At 60.8% G+C, this 19,965-nt stretch overlaps 1 protein-coding gene across 1 annotated transcript in view; it reads right to left on the bottom strand.

The window, feature by feature from the left end:
- Positions 1–19,965, bottom strand: part of NOL4L (nucleolar protein 4 like) — a 113,155-nt gene that overhangs the window by 61,646 nt on the left and 31,544 nt on the right. Inside the window, exon 2 of the mRNA XM_002710921.5 lies at positions 938–1,093. Coding sequence (XP_002710967.2) covers positions 938–1,093 — 156 coding nt within the window. The remainder of the gene's footprint in view (positions 1–937; positions 1,094–19,965) is intronic.

Raw genomic sequence — 19,965 nt, 5'->3', positions numbered from 1 at the left:
ACCAGGACCATCAACACCAAGAGCTTGGCCTGGCCGGCTGAGCGGTAGGAACCGGACCAATGGCTCAGAGCTGTGCCCGAGCCCTGGTGAGGGACTCAGACATGGGGTCAACAGGGGGACAGGATGGGAACACAGCAGGCCCTTCCTGCAGGGGACAGCGGGGGCCTCTGCTCTGGCCACAGTCCCCACAACTGCCACTTCCCACATCTGTGACATTTGCCATGCCTGAGTGGCTGTCTCTGCTCCCTCCTGCCTACCCACGCTCAGCTTCCATGCCACCTCCTCCATGGAGCCCGCGGGGCTTAGCACTGTGTCTCCGTGGCTGGAGGTGCCTTTGCAGAGCGCCTGGGCAGCCAGGCTCCTGCTCTCTCTGGAAGCTGGCCTTGGGAACACTTCTGCTTCTCCTGCATCTCGCTTTTGCTCTCAGCCTCCCCAGCCCACATCCCTCTGTGATCTCCTCGTGGGGTGTGGGGGAGGTCCCCAGACTTCCCCCCTCCCCCAGGGAACTCCTAGTGCTGACGTCACAGGGCTGAGCTAGCCGCCAGGAGCAGTTAGGACAGGCCTGGTGCTGGCAAATACCAAGCCATTTGCTGTTGATGATTGACTATGGGTCTCCTGCCTGCATTGCACCCCTCCCCCCAGGCAGGTGTAAGGGCCCCCAGGAAGAGGAGCGAGCAGAGCCGGCCCACCAGCCCCCATCTTCTCCCCTCCTCTCACGCCCTCAACCTTCTCCTCTTCTCTCTGCTCAGCCCACAGAGCCCGCCCTGGCCCAGGAGCGGCCTCCAGCTGCCCGTGTCCTTGCCCCATGCTCTGCTCTGGGATCCCTGAAGGCTGCTTCCTCAAGCCCCCACCCACCCACCCACCCGCCAAGTGCAGAGCCCGCGGCCTCCTGCCAAGGCCGGGACCACGTGCAGAGGCGGAGACGGGAGGCGCTCACCGCTCGGTAGGTTTTCTTCTGCCCGGCGTGCTTGGGGGCTTTGCCTGGCTCAGCTGAGCTCTCCACATGCATAGAGTAGATGATGTCAAAGAAATCTTCCACCACAGCGACCCGCTTCAGAGAGATGCCCTCGGGCTCCGACAGGCCATCTGCCCCCTGCGACAGGGGGACAAGCTGTGTTAGTGTCAGGGCTCACGGTGGGGTGAGCGGGGTGGGAGTGGGGGGGCCGAGGCCCCGAGGTCAGGGGGGGCAGGGATGGGCGCTGCTCCCTGACCCCCTGTCGCCTCCTCCCAGGGTGGGGGTGGGGGCGGGGTGGGGTGGGGTCCCAGAATCAGGGTGGCTGCTACGAAATGTACCAGCAACAATGGGCAGAGAACGGCGACGACACAAATACAAATTAAAGAGCCAAGAGGCTCCATGTTCACGATTTCAGACAGATTGTGCCAGACTTGGGCGGGCGGGGGCTCTCAAATCACACGCTGTGCCAAGCCCGTCCCGGACGTCTCTGGGGAGGGGAGTGCTAAGTAGATGCGGCCCCGTCACGAGCCTGCCAATTAGCAGTAACCTTTCACTGTGGGCCTGGGCCGGGGTCCCTGGGGACCGGCTCCCATCACCTGGGTGACTCCTGCCTCCGCCCCTGGCCTTTCTAGCAAGCTTTTCACCACCGCCCGCCCTCCCCACCCTGGCAGCTGAGCGCAGCGCCAGCGCCCGGGCTCTTTGTGTGGGGACATGTGCGGGATGGCAGGCCGGAGGTCACGTGGAGGTGGCCTGTGAGGTGTGCCAGGATCGAGACGGGGTCCTCTGTCGCTAACAGCTGCAGGGCTGGCACCTGCCCTCCCCCACCGGCAGAGGAGGGAGGGTGGGGCAGAGGCAGCGGGCGGGCGTGAGGCTGGGACGAGGCCGGCGTCCTCAGGAAATGAGTCAGGGATCTGATTCTCGGACCCAGGACACCTCGGCCATCACTGCCCTCAGGAGGGACCGGGAGGGCCCCAGGGGGTGTCCGAGATCAGCAGAAAGCAGTGCACCGGGGATTTGGGGAAAACGAGGCAGGCTTTTCTCTAAAAGTGCCTCCAAGACCACTCCTCCTCACGGGGACCCTCACACAAGACCGTCGGCTTCTGGGCCGAGCCTGGGCTCACAGCTGTCCCTCTGGCACTGAGAACGCCGCTCAGGAAGTGACCGCCGGCCGGCGACTGGCTACGGGTGCAGCCCCTGAGCACCGCGCTCGCGCTCGGGTGGCTGTGGGACCCGGGGCAGTTGTTTTGCTTCTCGGGGCTTCAGGATCCTCATCCATAAACTGGGAATTCCAGAAGCACCTTTCCTATCAGTGAAGCGATGATTTCTCGTGCAGCTCTTGCACCCAGCTTGGCGCGGGGACCGCCTGGCTGTTGCTATCAGGCAGAAGTGCTCTGAGGCCGGACGGCGTGGAGCGGTTGGGTTAAATGGCTGCTTGGGACACCCGCGTTCCACATCAGAGTGCCGGTTCAAGTCCCAGCTACTCCACTTCTAATCCAGCTGCCTGTCAATGCACATCTGGCGCCCCAGCCTCCCATGTGGGTGACCTGGGTTGAGTTCTGGGCTCCTGGCTGTTGTGGGCATTTGGGGAGTGAACCAGTGGATGGAGGATCCTCCCACCCGACTCTCTCTTGCTCTTTCAAGTAGATGACATGTAAATATATAAAAAATTTAAAAAGTGCTTTGCAGTTTGCCATGTTCCCCCAGGCGTGACGGAGTTGGCCATGGCGATGGCCTGGAAGGTTGTGGGGTCAGGGCCTGGGCTGCGCTAGCCACAGCGAAGTGGCAGAGCTGGCCCAGGGCTTGGAGCAGACAGGCTGTGCTGTCATGGACGCTGGCTCCCAACATATCCTGGCCACAGACGGGCTTTGCTTCTCTCCAGCAGCTTTCCCGACATGCTGGGACTGGCACGCAGGGTTCTTTGTCAGGAGCTTACTAGAGAGCTGAGGCACGTGGGGGAGGAAGGGCAGGTGGGCATCTGGGATGAGGGGGACACAGAACCCCAGAGCGAGTGTGGGTGCAGACCTCAGAGCCCAGGCCCTCTTGCCAATGGCGTCCTTCCTGGTCAGAGCCCATTTCAACCGGGCGTCATTACGTGTCCATGTGTGGCCCTGTGTGTGTGTGTGTGTGTGTGTGTGGCAGGGGAAAGCCACCTCCTGGCCCTGCTTCCATGTGACCTTAGGGAAAATCTTCAACCTCCTTGAGCTGTAGATGTCTGCAGCCTTTCTGTTTTTAAACTCGTGGGGAGGCAGGAAGCAGGCATTTAGCACAGTGGCTACAGCACTGCTTGGGACGCCCGCATCCAGTATCAGAGTACGTGGGTTCGAGTCCTGGCTCTGCTTCTGATTCCAGCTTCCTCTGCTGTGCACTCTGGGAGGCAGCAGGTGAGGGCTCAAGGCCTTGGTCCCTGCCACCCACGTCCAGACCCGGACTGAGTTCTCAGCTCCTGGCTCTGGCCCCGCCCTGCCCTGCCCTGGCTGTTGCAGGCATATGGGGAGTACAGCAACAGACGGGAGATCTGTCTGTCTGGTTCTCTGCTTTCCAAATAATCTTTGAATCTTAAAGACCTCTCTTACGAGTTACTTTTTTAAAAAATAAAGATCTATTGATTTGAAAGCCAGTGTTACAGAGGAGAGGGAGAGACAGAGAGTGATCTTCCATCTGGTTCACTCCGCAAACGGCCACAGTGGCTGGGACTGGGTCAGGCCAAAGACAGGCGCATGGAACAGCATCCGGGTCTCCCACATGGGTGCAGGGGCCCAAGCGCTTGGGCCAGCCTCTGAAGCTTTCCCAGGCTCCTTAGCAGGGCGCTGGATCTGAAATAGAGCAGCCAGGACTTGAACCACCACTCACATGGAATGCCAGTGACTCAGGCAATGGCTTAACCCGCTATGCCGCAACGTCGGCCCCAGGAGTAGTTATTCTCTCTTTCTTGGGGGTATGCACCCCGGGAAGTCTGAGGGCATCTGGCCAGCCTTGCCAGTCGCTGCCTTGTTCCTTAGCTGACCTGGAGCTGCCCGGCAGGCTGAGGAGTCTCAGATGTTGCCAGGAGGGGACGGATGCTGTGAGAGGTCACTTCCAGGGCACTTGCAGCCAGAGGCTCCCCTGGGCGGCAGCGAACGGAGTGAGCCCGACGAGCGAGCCCGAGCCACGCTGGGTCTCTCTCTGGCCGGCTGGGTGGGAGTTGCACAGGTGTGCGGGGTTTACAATGAGTCTCCCGCCTGGACACTTACAGTCTGTGTACTTGACTGTGCATCCGTTCAACTGTGGTTTTGAAAGAGTGTTTCTTTGTAGAGAGAGTGGGAGGGGGGTCATCCCCCAGTGTCTGGATATTCTGAACCCAGGGGCGGCGCCACCGGTCGAGCTGCTCAGAAGCGAGCAAGACTTCCCTGCTCCCAGAGCTGTGTCAGGCCAGGACGCGGCTATTTCTGGGCGAGGAGACGGATCGCAGACAGGCAGGAGGGAGACTTTCCCGACCTGGTTCAGAGACCTCGGGCGGGTCCCACTTCGTGAAACCCGTGACACTCAGCTTCCCCACCGGTAAACGGGGCCTGACTGGTGCTGGTTGCATATTCCAAGGCTCAGGGAAGAAGCACTCTGGGGCCCCTGGCACACACAGGCTTGGAGAACCATCCTCTCTTCCCTTGAGACCGACTCAGTTGGACATTTTGTGTTCAGGAATCTACTGTCATCTCCCGTCCCTGGGAGCCATTCGGGTTATGACACGTCCCCCTCACCCCCACCCGACTGTGACATCCACCATCATAGGAGAGACGTGGCCTTATTTAACTCGGAAACGGTCCCACAAACCCAGGAGAAGCGTTCCGCAGCCTAGGGTAGCTACCCGGAACAGCCACCCACCGCCACTCCCGGGCAGTCTCCGGGAACACAGCAGCTCTGCCCCTGGTCTGATGTACTCAGAAAATTCTCCCCAGGGGCTCTCTGGGGGAGCGATCAGCAGCAGCTACCCCTTTAAGAACTGACTCTGATCTCTCCTGACGTTCAAACCCGGGTCCCGAGGTCCTCCTGTCTCCAGGGCAGAGATGTGCACGGGAGAAGACAGGCCCTGCCCCAAAGCAAGTGAGACTCACACACCACGCCAGGTCTGCGCCCGCACACCTCGACCCAGACGCGGCGCGTGCTGCACCCCACGGGAAGAGGACCAGATCTCCGTGCGGCCTTCCAGGAGAAGCCTGGGAAGACCTGACGCGTGCCACGCCCTGCATCCGCAGGGGTAAGAACCTGCAGGCCGGCCCAGAGGATCCAGACACAGTGCTGCTGCGAGGCGTGAGCTGCTGATTAGAGAGCAGCAGGCACCTTCCCCATGGCCTTGGGATGCCCCTGCCAGCCCACTTCTGCCTTCTACCCAAATTAGCCTCATCTAATCCACTGCTCCAAGCGAGCTGGGCATGGGCTGACAAAGGAAGTCACTTCATTAGAAGCTGGATTAAGAGGGGGCTGGCGTCTCCTAACTACCCCCAGCTTCCTGGAAACGCTGAGCAGGAGTTTTGGAAAGGAACCTTTGCAGCGTCCCATGGGAACAACCACGAAAAACACAAGATCACCCTCTGGGACCTTCCACAGCATGTAGGGGGGCATCGCCATGGTAACACACTCCATCCACTCAATCCATCCAAGCCCCAGAACAGCTGGCCAGACCCAGGCCAACAAAACCAGACGTGGCAACAGTGTACAAATGGATGGAACACTAACTTCCCTGCACCTCACCCGCTCGGGCTCCACACTAAAGGCCAATGAGTGTTGAGGAAACTGCCAAATGTCTATTTTCACACTGCTGATACTTCGGAATGTTTAGGACAGCGGTGCTCACGGTGTGGTCCCTGGGATGGCAGGAACCTGTTTAAAATGGAGATATTTGAGATTCAACCTCAAACCCACCAAATGTGATGCTCTGGGCTGTCCCCCCGCCCCGAGGTGACTTGGACGTGAGACAGGGACTGAGGACCGCTGATGGCAGCGTCCCATGGTGGAGACAGCGAAGCTACCTCGGGGAAACTGGTGTCGGCTCATTATGTATAGACATGCCCTGCGCTTCCAGGCCCAACGTGTTAACACTCTCATCTGCAACGAAGGCCAATCATCTCCATCGAAGGCCAATTTCCCTAACGATGGGAACAAACGCCTCGTACTGGGCCACAGGAGTAGAAATTCACACGTCTGCCTGGAGGCTCGGTGTGGATCCGGCATCGCTGGGGCAGCAGCGCCAGCCCCGGGGCCTTGGGTTTTGAGATCCTCTTCGGCAATGTGTATTAATACTGGAGCAGGGCTTTTGGGTCCCTCGATTTCTTCAAGGGATCTGAACGCTCGGCGTGAGGAAGACGCCACTTCCAGGCTTGCAGACCTCTGAGGGGACCGGCCATCACAAAGCTCGGGCGAGCTCCTGAATCCCACCTGTTTGCCCACAGAAGCCAATGAAGTGGACCCCTACACTCGGCCGCAGGAGCAGCCCCACTGCTAATGGACCACAGTTCTGTCATCTCCACTGAACCTCCCGGTCACTTGCTGGCAATACGTTACGTGCTTAGCAAGGGAGGATTACCCCGTGAGGCCACTGGGGTGCCCCTGGGTGCGCCAGCTTCACCGGCTACGCGGCGCACACCTTCCAGCAGCAACGAGGCCATGGTGGAGAGGACCCAGCTACAGGGTGGGAACGTTTCTCAACTGGGTTCCTCCTCTGGCAGGAGAAGAAACCACAGAAAAAGCCCCTGGGTAGGCCCTCGGGGTGCGTTTCGGATCCATGCCTGACAAGGCATGAAAAATCAGCGAGAAAGCCAGCGGGCAGGGCCCACCTGCGGGAAACAACCCTTTGGCCACCACCCGTGGGGGGATCCCGGGCTCCAGGGGCTGAGTGCGCGGGAAGTGTGAGGCTGCAGCTCCATCTCCCCCAGGGCAGCGGCTGGTGGCTGAGCCCCTCCCAGCGCCCACAACCCTGGCAGCTCCTCCAGCCTCTGGGCCCCAGGACTGCGGTTTGGGTAGTGTTGGGGGGGGGTGTCCTACAACGCCTCATTCCAGCTCCTGGTGGGGCAGGGACAGGAACCCAGGGGGAGGAAGCAGCCCCCTGCAAAGGGGCCCCAGAGGGAAAGGAGAGATGGGGGAAATTAAAAACCACACCGGGGCGAGACAACGGAAAGCAGAGCCGAGCCGAGACCATCACTCCAACATCCAGAATTCTTCCCTCGGCATCGCCCGGAAAGGCTGGTCCTCACCCAGCGACTGAGGAGGGGCTGCGTGAATGGGGCAGAGACAGTATTTTAATTCCTCTGGGCTGCGGCGGCCTGGAAACCAGGGGCGAGAAAGCCGTCACCGTGGGATCCACACCTGGATTTTAGGACCATGCTGCCACTGAGCTCTGGAGGCCCGTACAGGGCAGCGGGAGGAGGACCGCTCCCCCTGCGCCCCTCCTCCCCTCCGGGAGTAAATAAGTCCTTAAACACGGCGCAGGGACTCGGTGAGGCACCTGCCGCTCCTCCACCCCGTGCACAACCTCCAACTGTCAGTGCCGAGCCGCTGGCACCGCCGAGGCGCACCTGCCATCTGGAACAGACCTCCCATATTCCACGGCCGCCTTTCCGCTTCGCTGCACCCCTACCTTCCTGGGAATCACGCTGGGGACTGACACGCACAGCCTGGGCCGCAGGGAAGGTGCCCGGGATCTGCCCCCAAGTAGCGCGTCCCTTGAGGGAAGCCATGGCTACTCCCAGGAGCTCTCCCCCCACTCTCCTCTCTCTCTTGGTCTCAACAACCCTGCGGAAAGGGTGCCTGGAGAGAACGGGTGTGAGGAGAAAGGGGTGCAGTGGGCCCCAGGCCCCCCTCCAGGAGAGGTTTCAGAGAAATGCAGCTCCCAGGAGGTGACCTGGAGGGGAGGGCAGGCCCCACCTCCTCTGCCATCCAGGACAGAGCTGGGGTGGGGGTGCAGGTCGGGGGCAGGAGGGTGGCCTGAGGACAATCCGCCCTTGACCCCAAGCAAGGGGTGTCTGGCCTGGGCCTGTTTCCTCTGCACACCATGGCTCTCCTCGCCTTACAGGGCTGCTGTGGGAACGCGAAGGATGCACAAACAGCGCCCACCCAAATGCCCCGCTGGCGCCACTACTGCTGAGGGGCGCTCTCTGGGAGGAGGGACCCTCCTCCCCTGGGCACCGTGGCCTAGGACGGGGAATCCCGGGTGGCGGAAGGGGGCGGCCCTGAGCCAGATAGGCCCCGCGGCGGGTCCCTCCGGGGCTGGGGCCCGCTAACGAGCGGGGGCCCCAGGTGCGGGCCCCATCGCGGGCTGGGGGAGGAGCGGCCCGCGCCTAATGACTGTTGACAGCGCGCGCCGGGGCGGGCCGGGTGCGCGCGCCGCTGACAGCTGCTCCGGCGCGGGCGGGGCGAGACCGCTCGGCGGCCCCCCGCCCCTCCACGGCGCACGCGCGTGCGCCCAGGCCGGGAGGGGCACGGAGGCGCGCGCGCACCCGGCCCGGGTTCGGAGGGCCTGCTGGAGCGGCTCGCGCGGGCTCCTCGCGGGCAGGCAGGTAATGAGAGTAACCATGGCAACCCACCAGAGGAAGTGTATTCTGCAGGAGACGTTAATCCCCTCTCCCCGGAGCTGGGACAGCCTGACTTTCCATTCTCACACAGTAATTAGATACCAGCTGTCAGTGCAGGGGGGACGGCTCGGCGGCTGCAGCCCGGCTGGGGTGGGGGCGCACGAAGTGGGCGGGGGGTACGCGGGGAGGAGAACGTTAAAGACACAAGGACACTTGGCGGCGGTGGGCCAGCGCGGTGTGCCTCCCCCAGCCTCCGGCCACCAGGCGCGCGCACCTGGGGACCCCGCCCCGCGGGGCCCCGCCCACCCACGCGCACCTGCTGCGCGCGCGCGCGCGCGCCCCGGCGCTCCTCCGCGTTCCCGGCCCCGCCTCCCCGCTCGCTCCCGGCGCACCTGCCCTGCTCCGCCTCTCGCGACGCTGCCCACCTGTCCTTTGTGCGGGGCGGTACCACTCGATCGAGCCAGCTCTCCTCCAGGGAGCTCCCGCTATGTGCCAGGCGCTGTGCCAAGGCTGAGCATGTGTAATCCTCATAGACCCTCGGCAGAGACGCCTCTGCGGCTCCCCGCCCAAGGCGCAGCGGGGTGTGGCCATTTGCTCCGGGTCACACGGACGGAGCCCCCATCCGAATGCCCCTTTAATCGTCCAAGTACCAGCGCCCACATCCGCTACGGCTCCGGGGGCCTCTGAGCCACGTTGTGCACCTACTGTGTGCCTAGCGTTCTCCCCCTCATTTCGCTCTCCCTGCGGCACCAGGAACCTTGAGGGTGGGGGAACCGAGGCAGACACGCGGGAAGACCTGCCCACAGTCACAAGGTACAGAACCGGCTGAGCTGGGATTCCAACCCAGGCCAGTGAGACCCAGGCTCCCAGCCTCCAACAGCTCAGCTCTGTTAACCCCACCCCTGGATTCAGCCCAGGTCTTTTTCCTCCCTTCCCCTGCTGCCTCTCCAGGCCACACCTGAGAAATGGAAGAACTTTCTAGGCCTAAGGACACCACCACGTCCCTAATTTCTGTCTGCTTTCCCAGAAGCCCTTGCTTCTTGCAGTTTACCCAGGCCTCCAAGGCAGAGGCTGACCCAGAGTGGGGGTGGCCTGATGGAGCTTTGGGAGGAGGGGGCTGAGTGCCCTCAGGCCCAGCTGAGCCTCCTGCCCCCACCCCGCAGTCAGGCCTGGGGGGCACAGCAGGGAGGGGCAGGAAGCCCTGAGCAGCAGAGCCTCTGTGTCCTCCGTGGCGGCAGCGGGTGTCTGGGGCAGGAGGAGGCTATCTGATCCCTTCCCCACTGCCCCGGCCGTGACCTCCTCCCTCCCTCCCACACGCCCTCCCTCTCTCCTCCCTCACGGCCAGGGTAGCCAGCACCCCAGGCTGCAGCTGAGAACCCAGCGTTCCCCAATCGGGTGCCGCGCACATTCCTGTGGGAGGAGGGATGGGGGAGGCTAGGCCTGGGGCTCTAGGGCCAGGGGCACCTCCGGGGCCGCCCCGCCCCACCCCGCACAGCGGGCCAGGGCCAGGGCCGGGCCGGCTGCCTCCTGCCTCCGCTCTCCCCATCTCTCAGTAGCAGAGCTGCCTAAATTTGGCTCCAGGAGCGAATGGGGGAGGTGGCAGCAGGCGGGTGCTGTCAGAGAGGCCAGGGCGTAGCTCCCGTCTCGCCGGCTGGCATTTTTGCTGTCTGGAGGAGGGCGGGGGGCCCAGCAGGCCTGCCCCGGAAAGGGAGATGTTCGTACCTTCTGACACGAACTGAGTAATGTGCAAACGACATGCAAACCGAGCTTCCAATCAGCATCTCAGCCAGGAGCGGCTTGGGTACCCTTTGGGGATGGGAGCAGGACCAGGGGCCCACTCCCCAGGGGGATCCAGTGGGGGCTGGGAGAGTGCAGGGCGGCCAGAGCCGGGTGTTGGGAGACATGGATTCTCACCAGCAGTGAGGCTTCATTCTAGACACTGGACCCTCTGGGTCCCAGCCCAGGGGCAGGGCCCTGGCCCGGTGCTGGACACGCCCGGCCGCATGGTTATGCACGGGAGCGCTGCGCCGCTCTGCCCAGGCTGACCCTGGCTCTCCACTGGCCGGGCCCTGGGGGAATTCCTCAGCGAGCTCCTGGGTTGGGCCTCCACTTAGGACAGCCGCTTCCCTTCCCTGGAAGTTGGGCACAGGGGCAGGACCTGAAAGAGCCCAGCCTTCAGAATCACACCTGAGCTCCAAGCCTGGTTCAGCCAGGGAGTCTCTGGGTCTCGCTCTCACCTGGGAAACAGGCTGAAGACCAGCAGGCCAGCTGGGATGTCCACGTGGTGGCCGTGCACGGCTGGACACGGATGGGGCGGGTCCTCTTTGCTCTTTTGTCCTGGTTTTCCTCTTGCTCTAAGCAGCTGGGAATCTCCTGTAGCCTCTCTCTCTCTCTCTCTCTCTCTCCCCCCCTTCCCACTTGTCAGGCTGACCTTGGACAAGTCACTGTCTCTCAGAGTCTCACAGGGACCAGCGGGCTAGTGAGAGTGACTAGAGCCCGGGGCCTTGCTGGGGGACTCGATGGGCGGCGCTGTTTACAAAAGCCCCCTACCTGTCATCCCGAATGACCAGGATGGGTGGGCGGTACCCTCAACTCTATCGGGTTTGGGGTGTTGGGGCCCCACTTCTTGGTGACTCTGTTTAACCCCTGATAACCGCTCTCCTGCCCCTCGGCCAGGGCTGATATAGGAGCAGAATCCAACTTCCTGCCACCCAAAAGCCACTTCCTGCCAAACTCGAGCTGATACCAGAAGAACTTGTTTTCTGTGCAGAGCAGGCGCTGGTGGGGCAGCCTGCCTATGAACATTTTTTCCACTTGCCAGCGGGGCCGGGCGGGGGAGGGCGAGGACTCTGCCCTCTGCACCTCTGCACCTGCCTGTCCTGCCCCGAGGGAGCACACAGGCCTGCCAGCCACCCCAGGAAGTGTGCCAGGTGTCCCTCCAGGCCCAGACAGATGTGTGTAGGCTGGGACGCACAGTCGGTCTGACAGAGCCCCTGCAGCCACCAGGCATCTGGGTTAGGACTCGGGGAGAGGACGTGTGTGACGGTGACACACAGTGACAGTCACTGGGCCACACGCAGAGGCCCACTCCATCTCAGTCACCAGCTTAGCCACAGGAGTCTTCTGCTCCCCCCCCCCCCCCGCCTGCCCAGCACCCCCTTCTCCTGCCAGTACCCTTGGAAGCTCTGCCCTGAGTCAGGCTTTGGTCTAACCCCTAAGAATTACTGGGGGGCTGGAGTTGTGGTGCAGCAGGAGCGCTGGTCTGATCCAGTTCCCTGCTAATGCGCCTGGGAAGGCAATGGAAGATGACCCAAGTGCTTGGGCCCTGCGCCCACATGGGAGACCTGGATGGAGTTCCGGGCTTCTGGCTCAGCCATTGTGGCCATTTAGGGCGTGAACCAGTGGATGAACGATCTCTCCCTCTCTGTCACTCTGCCTTTCAAATAAATAAATCTTTTTTTTTTTTTAACAGGCAGAGTGGACAGTGAGAGAGAGACAGAGACAAAGGTCTTCCTTTGCCATTGGTTCACCCTCCAATGGCCACCACAGCCGGCGCGCTGCGGCCGGCACACTGCGCTGATCCGAAGGCAGGAGCCAGGTGCTTCTCCTGGTCTCCCATGGGGTGCAGGGCCCAAGCACTTGGGCCATCCTCCACTGCACTCCCGGGCCACAGCAGAGAGCTGGCCTGGAAGAGGGGCAACTGGGACAGAATCCGGCACCCCGACCGGGACTAGAACCCGGTGTGCCGGCGCCGCAAGGTGGAGGATTAGCCTAGTGAGCCGCGGCGCTGGCCTCAAATAAATAAATCTTTTTAAAAATTGAGATAGTGAGGAATCAGTGGACCTGTGTTGTTCCAGGATCCTCATCTGTGGAATGGGAGGGAGGAAGGAGGAGCGGATGCAGGTGCAGCCCCTGGTCTGTGTCTGGCCCACAAGAACGCCATCAAACTCTGAGCCAGGAGCGTCCTGTGTCCAGTTCCACGCAGGGCACCTCATGAGATCACCGCGAGCCCTTGGCCAAGCCCCCAGCCAGGGGGGCCGCTGCCCCCTCTCAGAGGTGAGGAGACGGGCTCGGAGAAGAGTCTGCACAGGGCACCCCCACTGGCCTCATGTCCGCCCTGTGCCTTTCCCTCTCAGCCCTCACTGCTGGCCAAATACAGGATGCCCCAGGGGACCTCTGGGCTGAGAGGCAGCAGCATTGTGTCCGGTTCTCTGGCACACAGTAGGTGCTCAACAATGAGTTCAGAACTTAAAAAAAAAAAAAAAAAAAAAACAGACAACGTGGCCTCGCAGCAACGGAGGACAGGGTCCGGAATCGAACCGAGGACGCTCCCAAGTCTCGACAACATGTGAGTGCGTGAATGAATGAGTGGAACCGAGATCTCGGGGGCTCAGGCCAGCGCGAACCCCCTTCGTCTCCTGGCAGCGTGGACACGAGCCAAGCTGCGGCCACCTTGGACGGCGGCGAGGCTGACGGCCGCCTGAAGCCGTCTGTCAGAAGCTCGTCTGGCCAGAGCCGCCAGCAGGGGCGACCAGCTGGCGGGGCAGGGTCCCTGGGCCCAGGCCTGGAATCTGAGCCGCCCTCAGAGGCCCGGCTTCTCCACGGGTCCCCACAAACTGGCCTTTGTTCCCCGGACCAGCCGAGGCCCGGCAGCTTGGGCATTCTCTGCCCGCGGCACCCGTGCTGCTGGCGAGTAAATGGGCCAGCCTCCCCTCTGTCCCGGCCTAGGATGTCGCTTCAGAACTAAATGGAGATGTAATTTTCTATACAAATCCATGACAATTTAGATGGAGTGATTGTAATTGGCTTTTCAATGGAGGTTTTGTCCAGTGCTGGTGGCTAGAACTGGGTGGCCTGTTTGCGGCAGGCTCCATTTCAATGACAATGAAGCAATAATATTGAGGACTTGTACAGTGCCCAGCACTCCCCCATGCCCGCGTGCAGCCTCATGTTTATGCATCTGGTCCTCCCCCCCACCCCGGGCTGTCTGGACAGCTAGGTGGTGTGGGGGACCGAACCCGGAAGGGGCTGGGCCGCATCTTTGGGCTTCTGGACCTAGGACTCTGAGTGGGCTCAGGCAGAGCCGTCTGTCCACCGCCTGTCTGCTCGCTCACACATTACACACTCAACAGCGCCTCCTGGGGACCAGGTGCTAGTGCAGGGTTGGAGGTATGGGGGGGAGGTGACAGAGGCTGGTAAGTGGTGGCATCGGAGAGCGGCCCCGGGAGCGGGTGGCTCACCCCCTCCTACTCCATGCCTTCCCTAACTCCTCTATGCCTCAGTTTCCCCAGCTGTAAAACAGTTGCAATCAAAGCCACTGTGGGGATGAAACACCTGGCACTGGGAGGGAGCTCTGGCTGTCACCGCTATTATTCACTCAAGCCCCAGCTCTGGGGTCTGATGTGTAGGAACCTTGGGCGTGGGACCTAACCTCTCTACAACTCGCTGGCTTCTCTCTCTCTCTCTTTTTTTTTTCCCTTTTTTTTTTTAAGAATTATTTATTTATTTATTTGAAAGTCAGAGTTACACAGAGAGAGGAGAGGCAGACCTCTCTAGGTTCACTCTCCAGATGGCCGCAACGGCCAGAGCTGCGCTGATCTGAAGTCAGGAGCCAGGAGCTTCTTCTGGGTCTCCCACGTGGGTGCAGGGGCCCAAGGACTTGGCCGTCTTCTGCTTTCCCAGGCCATAGCAGAGAGCTGGATTGGAAGTGGAGCAGCCAGGTCACGAACCGGTGCCCATGTGGGATGCCAGCACTGCAGGCGGCAGCTTTACCTGTGACGCCACAGCGCCGGCCCCCATGGCTTCTCTTTAAAATGGGCTTTCAGAACTGACCCCCATGGGGTGCAGAGCATGCGATGAGCACCGGCTGCCGGCACTGTCGCTCTCGGCCTCGAGTGCGCCATGCAGGGATGAGCGAGGAGACCGAGGGGGACGAGAACGAAGCTCGTCTGCTGTCAGGGGATGCAACGGGAGGCAATGTGGGACTGTGTGAAGGAAGGCTTCACAGAGGAGGTGACATTTGGACTGGGCCTTGAAGGATGAGTGGCGTTTTTGCCAACCGAAAGGGTGGATACCAGCAGTGGGCACCATGGTTATGGAGTTAACAGGCAGCCCCGAGGCCCTGGCTCCTGAGTGAGTGACTTGTCCGTGGGCCAGGAAGAGCTGTGCCGCCGGAGCCATGGTGTCGTCCCCAGGAGAGGCCGCAGCCCGTGTGAAGGCCCCAGGTGGGTCAGGCAGTGGTGAGGTGGACAGTGGGGCGGTGGCCTTGGTCACAGTGCAGGCAGGCACGGAGGGACCTTGCGCAGGTGGGTGGCGATGCCCAGATTTCCCTCTGGCAAGTGGCTATGGGCAGGGGCGGGTAAGAGAACGCAGGGAGGCCTCAGGCAAAGGAGCGGCTCTGAGCATGGACGGCGGGAGGACCCGAGTGCCTGGCGGGCAGAGGCGGGGGTGGGCGCGAGGCGGCTGCTGCTGCTGCTGCGAGGGGCTGCTCGCAGCGGGGACCCCCGTGGACCTCTGCGCGTTGGTGGAAGCCGGGAGGAGAGCAGCGAGGGCCTCCTGGGCTGTGTGCTGCAGGCAGTGGGGAACCGACCTCAGGTTGTCTCCAGGCAGGGAGAGACCGCGCTGAGATCTGTGCTCGGGCTGCGGGGAGGGGGTGGTGCGGGGGCAGCAGGGGGTGAGGCTGGAAGGGGAGGCAGGGAGGGACTCAGAGAGGCCTCGGGAGGCACCTCAGCCATCTTCCAACCCCAGAAGCAGCAAACTTTCTCAGAGAGGTCTACAAACCAGGTGGAGAGGTCTGGCACCGTGGCGCCGGGGGTCAAAACATGCTGGTGACGCCGGCATCCCATACTGGAGCGGGCTTGGGTGCCGGCTGCTCCACTTCCGATCCAGCTCCCTGTTACTGTGCCTGGGGAAGCAGCAGAAGATGGCCCAAGTGCTTGGACCCCTGCACCCATGTGGGAGACCCAGATGGAGTTCCTGGCTCTCGGCTTCAGCCTGGTCCAGCCCTAGCTGTTGCAGTCATTTAGGGAGTGAACCAGTGGAAGGAAGATCTATTCCTTTCTCCCTGTCTCTCCATCTTTCTCTCTCTTTCCCTCTACATTTCAAATAAATAAATATTTTTAAAAAAATAAAAACCACTCCGCGGTCACACAGGTTGTCAGTGGCAGAGCTGGGGTGCCTCCCTGCCCCGACATCCCCAGGGCAGACTCCAAATCCAGCATTCCTGTTGCCCTTGGCACTGTCTACCGGGGTTACCAGCTATAGCCCACAGTCAGAAGGATTTCTGTGTAACCGTCAGCCGTGTGGCCCATGCTACAGCACCAGGAGGTGGGTGCTATCCTCGTTCCCATTCTACAGATGGGGAAACCAAGGCTCTAAGTTATGCTGTGTCACTCACCTAACGGCACACGGCTGGGAATGGAGAGCCAGGCTCAGATTCGGGCCATCTCACTGCACAGCCCACATACCCCAGGGCCCAGCCAGGAGAGCCCCCACCCAAAGCAGCCCCAGGAAGCACGCTGGGGGTCGCAGGGTCCGTCACACTCTGCCCGCTGAAAGGCTGGGAAGCGCCCAGAAGCAGAAGGGCCTCTTGACTTGGGCAGCCCCAGGGCCCCGCCCTTAGAACGGATTTGTCCTGGGGCCAAGCACGCCTGGACAGCAGGAAGCAAGTGCACGTGTGTCCAGGGAGGGCCAGGGACACACACACAGCCGCTTACTCATCCAACGAGCACGGGGCCCCCACCTTGCCCTCCCCGCGCGTCCTGGCTCCCTTCCCTCGCTCTCCCTCCCTCTGCCACCCCACACAGCCCATCTGCTAAGGTCCAGGCGTCTGTACTGAACCCAGGGCTCTGTCCCAAGTCTGATGTTGATGGTACCAATAGGGTGGGAACCTCGTCCAGCTATGGTGTTTGGGGGTGGGGCCTCTGGGAAGCGATTAGATAGGACCGGGCTGGTGGCTTTATCTGGGATGGAGATATGCACATTCCATGTCCCCTGCTGGATGAGGCCCTGTGCTGCCCTGGGACTGTGCCATCACCAGAGGGTGAACCAGCGGAGCCCACCTGGTCTTGGGCTGTGACTCTCCAAAGCCATGAGCCAGTGTCAACCTTCCTTGATGAAGACGGGTGGTCTCCACTGTTCCATCAGAGTGACAAGAAGCTGGCGGAAGGAAGTGTCTCTCTCCCAACCTGTCTCTCTCTACCTTTAAATAAAGTGGAAAAAAACAAAAGCTAACCCACTATCCATCAGCAAGTCCTGCTGCCCCCACCTTTAAACTGTACCCAGAATCCAACTGCACTGCGCCCTCCTGTGCCAGAGTAGGGTGCAGGGCAGACACCAGCTGGCAGTCAGGTGTCCTGGGGCCGGGCTCCCATCCTCCCTGTCTGTAGAAGGATGGGATAGGGGCCGGCGCTGTGGCTCAGTAGGTTAATCCTCCGCCTGCAGTGCCGGTATCCCATGTGGGCACTGGTTCTAGTCCCAGCTGCTCCTCTTCTGATCCAGCTCTGCTATGGCCTGGGAAAGCAGTAGAAGATGGCCCAAGTCCTTGGGCCCCTGCACCCACATGGGAGACCTGGAAGAAGCTCCTGGTTCCTGGCTTCGGATCAGCACAGCTATTGCGGCCATTTGGGGAGTGCACCAGTGGATGGAAAACCTCCCTCTCTCACCCTCTCTCTCTCCCTCTCTCTCTCCCTCTCTCCCCCTCTGCCTCTCTGTAACTCTGCCTTTCAAATAAATAAATTTAAAGAATCTTAAAAAAAAAAAAAGCCTGGGATGGAGTTGGTCGTTCTGCATCCCATCATCCCATTGCCCAGGTTTTGGAGCTGCAACAAGAGAGGCACTTACATTCAAATTTGAATTCCCTTCTGGCCTGGACAGTGGGATGGAGGCAAAGAACGTGGGCATCGGGGGACTGACTGCACGGGCTCCCCACACCCTGGGCCTGAGTCCGGAGCTCCCTGGATGCTGACCGCTTGGTCACCAATCTCTGCCGCAGAGTAGGTACGCAGGAAGCATTCGTTGAAAGGAAATATGAGGAATGAACCCTCCTGGTCCACCAAGGGCACCCTGGGCATGTACTGGCTTGGAGAGGGCCTCGGTCTTCCCATCTGAGAAGTGGGTGCAGCAGTTGAAGGGCACTGCCTCTGTTCTCTGTAACAACTACCTGTCAGGGAGCAATGCCCGTGGGCTAGGTGCTTTACCCATGGTGACTCGTTACTCTTCATTGGACCCCGGGAGCTAGAAACAATTCCCTTTTTTATGGTTGAGGAAACCACAGCCCAGAGAGGTTAAGTAACTCACCCAAGCCCACACAGTTCCTAAGGGGCTGACCAGCCCAGGCAGCCTTGCCCCAGACCCAGCATTTGGAAGCTCTGATCCCGGCTGCCTCTCCAGAAGAGATGAGGCTTGGGGAGTCCGACCCCGAAGAGACAGCCCCAGTGGCAGATGGGAAACACAGGGCAGGGCCGCCCGCCCCATGGTCCTCTGTAGCTCCTCCTCCACCAGGGCCAGCACAGACACAGCCTCCCTGGCTGCTCTCCTCCTGGACACTGCTCCTGGATGCACACGGTCCCCTCCGCTCCTGCGCCACCCGCCCGCAGCGCGCATCCCAGCGGCCTTCGCTTCCCCCGGCCCGGCACCGAAGGCGATGACGACAGAGCAGTGCCTGACACGCGCCTGATGTGCCAGGAGGCCCCGAGGGTCACGGCAGTTTGCAGATGTGGAAACTGAGGTGCCAGGCTCGGCAGTGAGTTGTGCAAAGGTCCCAGAGGAGGAGCTGGGGCTGAATCCACATTTACCCAACCCAAAGCCAGACCTCCACAGCCCGCCTGTCTGGGCGTCCTGGCCCCTGGCTCAGAGGGGTGCAGCCTGAGGGCGGAGGCCCAGAGCTCCGCCCCTGCCCCGCCCCCTGCACACACCTGTGACCTCAGACCAGAGTCCCGGGGCCGCTGAAGAAGTGCACCCTTAGCGTGGTTATTTCAGACGTGGCCGGGCACTCGGACAGCATGGGGGGAAGGGCACGGGGTCCGCAGGGAGACAGGCCAGGCAGGCTGAGATCCCTGAGCCCTGGAGACTTCAACTCTGACCTTCAGGGTCGTGGCAAGGGCCTGACACGCGGGGGCCAGGGATGAGCGGACGGCTCCCGAGCTAGACGTCCTTCCTGGGAGGGAAGTGGGAACCCGGGGCCCTGGGGGTGATCTCGCACCACACGTACAAGCAAGCTCGTGGACCCAGCAATCCTGCAAACTTCACCAAGTCTGTGGAAACAGGGCAATGAATGGGTAAGCTTTCGGAGCCAACGAAATTGAAATCCCGTGAGCTTTTTGAAGGCTGCACGTGTATGCATGGATTTTTAAATTTTTCACATCAAAATAAACCTATCTTTTAATTCCACCTTCCCACAAACTCACGCAGGTATAAAAGAGCCACCATACCTGCTGGAGGATGGTCACAGGTGAGAAGCCTTGTTGTGAGAGCAAACTCGGGGAAGCAGCCCAAATGACCACCAGCACAGGCCCCAGTACACAAACCACAGAGTGGAATACTATACAGCCGTAAAAAGCATGGGACCATCTCTTATGCACTGAAAACATAGATTTTCTGTTTAGTAGGAAACACAGCCTGAAGAATGAAAGAACCAGAACCATGAAACTCTTAGAAGACAACACAGGGATAACTCTTTGTGACCTTGGATCAGGCAACGATTTCTTAGCTATGACAGTGAAAGCACCACATTCAGATCGGCCCAGCTCCAGCTATTGTGGCCAACAGGAGAGAAGAAAGATGAACTGGGCTTCATCAATATGAAGAACTGTTGTTTCAGGGCTGACGCTGTGGCTTAGCAGGTAAAGCTGCTGCCTGCAGTGCCGGCATCCCATATGGGCGCCGGTGCGAGTCCTGGCTGCTACACTTCTGATCCAGCTCTCTGCTGTGGCCTGGGAAAGCAGTAGAAGATGGTCCAAGTCCTTGGGCCCCTGCACCCATGTGGGAGACCCGGAAGAAGCTCCTGGCTCCTGGCTTCAGATGGGCACAGCTCTGGCCGTTGTGGCCATCTGGGAAGTGAACAGCAGATCTAAGATTCTCTCTCTCTCTCTCTGCCTCTCTATAACTCTGCCTTCCAAATAAATAAATAACTCTTAAAAAAAAAAACACTATTGTTTCAATGGACACCATCCAGAAAGTATGAAGACAACCCACAGATTGGAAAAAATACCTGTAAACCATCTACTGATGGGGATTTGTATCTAGAATATATAAAGGACCCTGACAATTCAAAATAAAATGACGAGGCCAGTGCTGTGGCGCAGCAGGTTAAAGCCCCAGCCTGCAGTACCGGCATCCCATGTGGGCACTATTTTGAGTCCCAGTTGCTCTACTTCCAGTCCAGCTCTCTGCTATGGCCTGGGAAAGCAGTGGAAGATGGCCCAAGCCCTTGGGCCCCTGCACCAGTGTGGGAGATCCAGAAGAAGCTCC

Source organism: Oryctolagus cuniculus, chromosome 11 (assembly GCF_051225735.1).
Source record: "Oryctolagus cuniculus isolate XC-2025 breed Fujian yellow rabbit chromosome 11, ASM5122573v1, whole genome shotgun sequence".
Taxonomy (NCBI): domain Eukaryota; kingdom Metazoa; phylum Chordata; class Mammalia; order Lagomorpha; family Leporidae; genus Oryctolagus; species Oryctolagus cuniculus.
Note: the sequence above shows the minus strand (reverse complement) of the source record. Positions and strands in the feature narration are given on the sequence as shown.